The sequence below is a fragment of the Ovis aries genome, chromosome 18 (assembly GCF_016772045.2).
Source record: "Ovis aries strain OAR_USU_Benz2616 breed Rambouillet chromosome 18, ARS-UI_Ramb_v3.0, whole genome shotgun sequence".
In the NCBI taxonomy this organism is placed as follows: Eukaryota; Metazoa; Chordata; class Mammalia; order Artiodactyla; family Bovidae; genus Ovis; species Ovis aries.
Window position 1 is genome coordinate 43,393,038 of NC_056071.1, and position 5,797 is coordinate 43,398,834.

The following is a 5,797-nucleotide window of genomic DNA, read 5'->3' on the forward strand; positions in this document are numbered from 1 at the left end:
ATTTTCCTTTACTCCTCTTTCTGTCTAGGCAAGAGATGCATTTTAGGGATAAAAACTTTGATAGCATCTAAACCTAAACTTCACAAGTTACTGATTTCTTGTGGAATCTTCTTCTGTAGAATCATTGAGGAGAATCAGATTGAACTGATGAAAAGACCCAGACTTCCTCAGTTTTATCCTGCAGCTAACAGTACAATAGGCTGATTTGCAGGTGGATGGTGCTTAAAAGCTGTTAATCACTGAAGACAAGAGTGCATTAACTAAGTTAACCACCTGTGTCCTGAAAGGTGACCCCAAACAGGACATTCTCTGTGGACTTATTCCTTCCCGTGTGAAATACAGGATGTTGTGCAACGGCTTGCGTTTTTTCTTCAGCACAAGGTGCCTGGCACTGTTATGATTTTTGCGCGGATAGCCTTGTGCAATCTTCAGATGGTCCAGTTTGTAAGCAAGGAAACAGAGGTGGGCACCTGCTAACATACGTTAGCACTGTCCTATTCCTAAGCCCCCATCCTCAGAAACTTCTCATACAGGAGACCTTTCGCAGCTCTAGAAAATGTAAACTCCACATACTACTCTTGGCTAAAATAATTTCCTAAAGCTGAAGTAAGGTCTCGGAATAGCTTAAACCAAGAAGATAAAAGCAGGCGGCAATGAAGAGCCTTCCAGCTGTGGGCCAAACAGCCTGCCCGGCCCAAGCCTGAGACTGTTTCCTATCACCTTACAACAGCCTCCCTCCCACGCACTGGGCCGGGGCTGCCTGCGAAGCCCAGCTGGGAGGCTGGTGTCAACAGTGTGAGAAGCTGCTCTGTGAGAGGGTTCCGTGGCTGTGGTGAGTTCTCCCACATGCTCTCCACCTCCGCCTCCGCCTGGGGACTGAATGACTCTCAGTGTAGGAGACCCACAGCAGCCCAATGAAAATGATCAGGATAACTCTGTTCATAAAAATCTGTTTAATAAATATACATCTTAAAAGTACCAAAATAATTACCGACAAAATACACTATGTGCACTATTTACAGGAGGGGAACACACACCTTGACAGGTAGTGACTTTTAACTCCACCCCCCCGACCGGTTTAACAACACACCTGATGGTTACATGTCACTCAACTGGCGCAGCCACAGAACCCATGGTGATTCAACCAATAAGCATAATAAATAAGAGTCCTTTCATCAAATTTTGAATAACCTTCCCCCTGAAACCCCACCAAAGGTGACATTTAAAAGAGGTTTTCTCTGAATTCCAGTGATTTTTCTTGCCCCCTCTTCCAGAGTTTACGAAAATGACAAACTGAGGGTTAATCCAGAGTAAAATGTTCCAGACCAGGCAGTGTGGCTGTAAGTACATCCCTCCCTTTTTTTTTTTCTTTTCTTTTTTTTTTAGAAAAATAAAACTCTCTTTTTGTACAAATATACAAGTCCATGTTCTTTTAGCTTCTTTCTGAAGCTCATAACGTCAGACGCTGGCCTCCAAGCACACAGTCATCGTAGGGAAGCTAAAAAGAGAAAAAAAGGCATGTTAAACTCGCAGGGCTTTTCCGAGGGTGCTAGGATGATGGGGTGGGCTGTTACTGGAAATAACTCAAGTATTCCTGGACCCCATTCTCTATACACTGAATGTAAATGAATTTCCTGGGCTGAGGGAGTTTTCCTTTAAGGATCCTCCTTCAACAAGAGCCAAAAAAAAAAAAAAAAAAAAGACATGCTCTTGGGATTCTGCTTACACATACTCAAGCTTGAGAGGCTCATTACATTGAGACCCTCAGGATAAGGAGGAACTCTAGGAGCCTTAGAAGGGGGAGGGAGAATGGCCTCTCTCCTTTCTTTTTGCAAAGCCATGAACAAGTTAATTGGGACTCACCTCATCTTCTGTGAACTCTGATTCGGTGTCATAGCTTTCCTCATCCTCGCTCTCTGGCAGTGTCTGAAGGTTCTCTAGGGTCAGCTGGCCCAGCTGCTGCTGTATCCGGGTGCTGGGGCGGCCCCACGTGAGCTGGTACGGGGAGTAGCCCTGGTAGGTGACTCTGTTGACATCAGCCCCACACTTCAACAGGAGTGACACCAGGTCGGGATTCTGCAGGTCCACTGCCAGATGGAGGGCAGTTCGGCCATTGCAGGGCTCCTGGAACCATAAGGAATTCAAGATGCTTATGGCTGAGTTTGGAAGTTCTGCTTGCAGCAAAAGCCCTCGTATTGAGGACCAGGGTGGCCTGATGTACCCCATTTGAAGGTGTGAGGCACTGACCTGAGCGTTGACATCAGCGCCCAAGGACACCAACAGCTCCACGATGCCCAGGTAGCCATGAATAGAGGCCAAGTGCAGACACGTGTGGCCTAGAAGACCAAAAGTAAGACAGTATTATAACTACTTGTTTCAACACTCATTTCTCAAGCAGAAGCTTTCACCTATTCTTTTTTTTTCTTCATTTATTATTTTCAATTGAAGGATAATTACAATATTGTATTGGTTTCTGCCATACATCAACATGGATCAGCCATAGGTATACATATATCCCTATTCTTTTGAAGGATACATTCTTAATTTGAAGAGCTCAGAATCTGGGTTCTGAATGGACTTTAGAAAGGCATCAACTAGGCCTTTATACATGTTTTCTCCATCTTTCATATGTTGAGAGCTTAGGCCTTGCTTGGCCTCCTTAAGTCAGCCTGCCTCCCCCGTGTCCACCTCACCTGCCCTCTGATGGGCAGGACAGCCAGACATACCATTGTAGTTGGTGGCCTGCAGAATGGAGTGGAGCTGCTGGGTTCCCCGGGGCTGAGTCAGGACTCCCACACTGGCCAGGCAGCCCTGCTCACAGGCAAGGTGTAGGGGGGTATTTCCTCGAAAGTCTCGGAGCTCAGGATCACAGCCAGCTTCCAGAAGTGCCTCAGCAATTTCTGGCTGGTTAGTGATCACAGCCAAGTGGAGTGGCGTCTACAAACAGAAGAGGGACAGAAAGGATAAGCCATGGATCCAACCCACCATCTGTGTTCCCTTGAACCCCAGAGATATCTTGGTTGTGGGTGCTGCTTTTCCCAGGCGCATACCAGGGGCAAAGCAAAATACCAGAGGCCCCAGATGGGCTTCATAAAGGCCTTCCCAAATCAATGGAATTTTGTGTTCTAGAATACTGGCTGACACAGGTGTAAAAAATCAGGGCAGATAATGCCCAAACCTTTGTTAATCTAGAAATCATGTGCAAGACCCGGTTTTATCTCGGGGTCAGAGCGGGAGAGAGAGGTACGCGGCGGGAGAGCAGTACCTGCTGCAGGTTGTTCTGGAAGTTGAGGAAGGCCAGGTCTCCCTTCACTTGGCGGACCACTTCCATGGTGAGGGCCTTCTCTTCATGGATGATGGCCAAGTGCAGGAACCTGAGGGGAAGAGAGGGAAAACCCCCAGGGCTGGTGAGTGCACTGCGTGGGGCCCGGGGAGGCGCGGCCCGCGGGGGATTGCGCAAGGCCGGGGTTTCTGGAGGCCGAGGCCGCGGTGTTTTCCGCGAGGTTATTATGAGCTGAGTGTTCCTGGCAGGCGCCCAGGGACTTTCCGGCCCCCCGCCCCCCCCGCGCTCGGCGGCGGGCGCCGGCCAGACCGCCCCGCCCTCTCGCCCGGCCGGAACGCCCTGTACTTCCCCTCCCGGCCGCGCGGCGCCCGCCAGCGGGGCAGAAACTCCCGCCCCCCCCTTATGCAAGCGGGGACTTCGCGTCCCCGCCGCCGCCCCGCCTCCGGCCGAGGGGACCCGCACGGGGGTGTGCGTGCGGGGGGTGCGCGCGGCTGCAACGCAGGGCCGCGGGACCACGGCCCCGGAAACCAGCGCCGACCCCCGACCCGCCCCCCCCGCCCCGGCCCCCGGCCCCGCAGGCAGCCGTGCACCTTTGCACAGCCTCGGGGTCGGTGCACGAACCCCGGTGCGCGGCCGCTGCGCGGGCCCCGCGCCTGGGGCTGCAGGCCCAGCGCCTCCACCCGGCCCTGCCACCCGGGCCCGCGACACTTACGAGTCTCCGTCCTCGGTGAGCTGCTGTTTCCAGGGCTCGGCGCCGCGCGGCGCCTCCTGCGGCTCGAGGCGGATCTCTCGCAGCTCCTTCACCATCTGCTCATACTCCTCGTCCTTCATGGAGTCCAGGCCGCTGTCGTGGCGGTCGTCCAGCAGCCTCTCCTTCTTGAGCGCGTCCCGGGGGCCCTCCATGGCCCAATCTTGGCCGGGCTCGGCAGGCTGGAACATGGCGCGGTGAAGGCTCGGGCGCTGCTCCCCAGTGCACGGGCCGCGGGCTGCGCTGCGCTCTGGCTGCTCTCGGAGTCGCGGGCGAGCGGGACGACGGGCTAGGACTGTTGTGGGCTCGGCAGCGCCGCCGCGGCGCCCTATAAGCGCTGGCAGGGGATTTCTCCGGGGCGGGGTCAGGCGCGGGGAATTTCCAAGCCAGTCAGACCAGAAAAGAGAACTGGCCTCGTCCTCTGCTAGGGGGAAAAAGAAGCCTAAACCCCGCGCCCGAGTTCATCAGAGAAACTCCCTGTGATGAGCCACTGGGGTCATGTACAGGGAACTTTTTGATGAACGCTGAGTGGCTGGAAAGTCCTCCTGACCGGGCCCCCTCCCCGGGTACTTCCCTGCAACCTGCACGCAGTAATCCTGGCCCTCTGCAAGAAGCTCTCTTTCCCTGGGTTTTCCCGATTTGATCGATTTGATTTAGGGTCGTCAGCTGCTGAGATCCCAAAGACGCAGGCCTGCAGGCTGGTTCTTCACTGGGGTTTACCGACCTGCAGGTCTTTTCCGGTTTTTTTTTAAATCTTTTGAAAACGCGAGTGGAAATGTTGGCCGGGTGTAGGGATTCACTTCCCCAAAGCTCTCTGCGGGGAGGACGCACTGGTCGGTGGAAGGTGGCTGCCTCTGCCTTCCTGCCAGTACCAGGCTCTTAGCATTGTAGGCACCGGCTGAATAGCCAGCCCCAGCCCACTCTCCACTCCCACCCCCACCGCCCGACCCCCGGGTAGAAGTTTCTAAAGCTTTTGGCATTAAAAGCCTAAATGATTGCTGCTACTGCTGCTGCTAAGTCGCTTCAGTTGTGTCCGACTCAGTGTGACCCCGAGACAACAGCACACCAGGCTGCCCCATCCCTGGGATTCTCCAGGCAAGAACACTGGAGTGGGTTGCCACTGGGGAACCGTCAAATCATTTCCTTGGGATTATCAATCCTGTTGACTGGAGGAGAGGCAAGCACTCTGCCCTGTATGCAGGAAAACGGTGAAAACAACCATGGTATTTTTCAAGGAAAGCAAGGTATGAGTCTTTGTAGCAGAGGCTGTAAATCCCTTGAAGTAAGGAAATAATTATGGAGGTCGGGTTCCCTGCTCTGCACTGTGCTGCTGCAGGGAACAGACCCTGAGCATACTTCTGGGTCCTCTGCTGGGTGACTTTGCAGAAGCATTTGGGGAAGGTGGCTGAAGAATGGGTAGAGTAGTGCCTTATCCAAGATGAGGCCTTATGGATGGCTAAGAAATTAGCTGCCAGGCATAGTGCAGGAGGCTCAAGGCAGCCCATGGTGCCCTTCATCCTGCCTCTGCTGGCTCCTTGCTCTCCTGCCTGGGAGAGACATGCATGGGACCCATGCTTGCCATATGGGTAGCCACTCCAGGCTCACCACCCTCCTCTCACCTGCAGAAATAGAACCTAGGCTCTCTGCGCCCCCCCCACCTCCTAGTCAATGAGAGGTATGCATTCATCTATTTCTAGAATTGGTCCAAGCAAAATAAAGAAACTTGGGTCAGAGTTCTTCAGAATAGGTCCCAGGAAGCCTCTGTA

The 5,797-nt window shown here is 53.5% G+C and overlaps 1 protein-coding gene across 1 annotated transcript; it reads right to left on the bottom strand.

Moving 5' to 3' along the window:
- Positions 1–1,357: 1,357 nt before the first annotated feature.
- On the bottom strand, positions 1,358–4,310 carry NFKBIA (NFKB inhibitor alpha; the record flags this gene model as incomplete). Its single annotated transcript, NM_001166184.1, is given in 6 exon segments — positions 1,358–1,498; positions 1,864–2,124; positions 2,248–2,336; positions 2,727–2,937; positions 3,266–3,374; positions 3,996–4,310. Coding segments are annotated over 6 exon segments (945 nt in total). The 3' UTR covers positions 1,358–1,450.
- Positions 4,311–5,797: the final 1,487 nt, after the last annotated feature.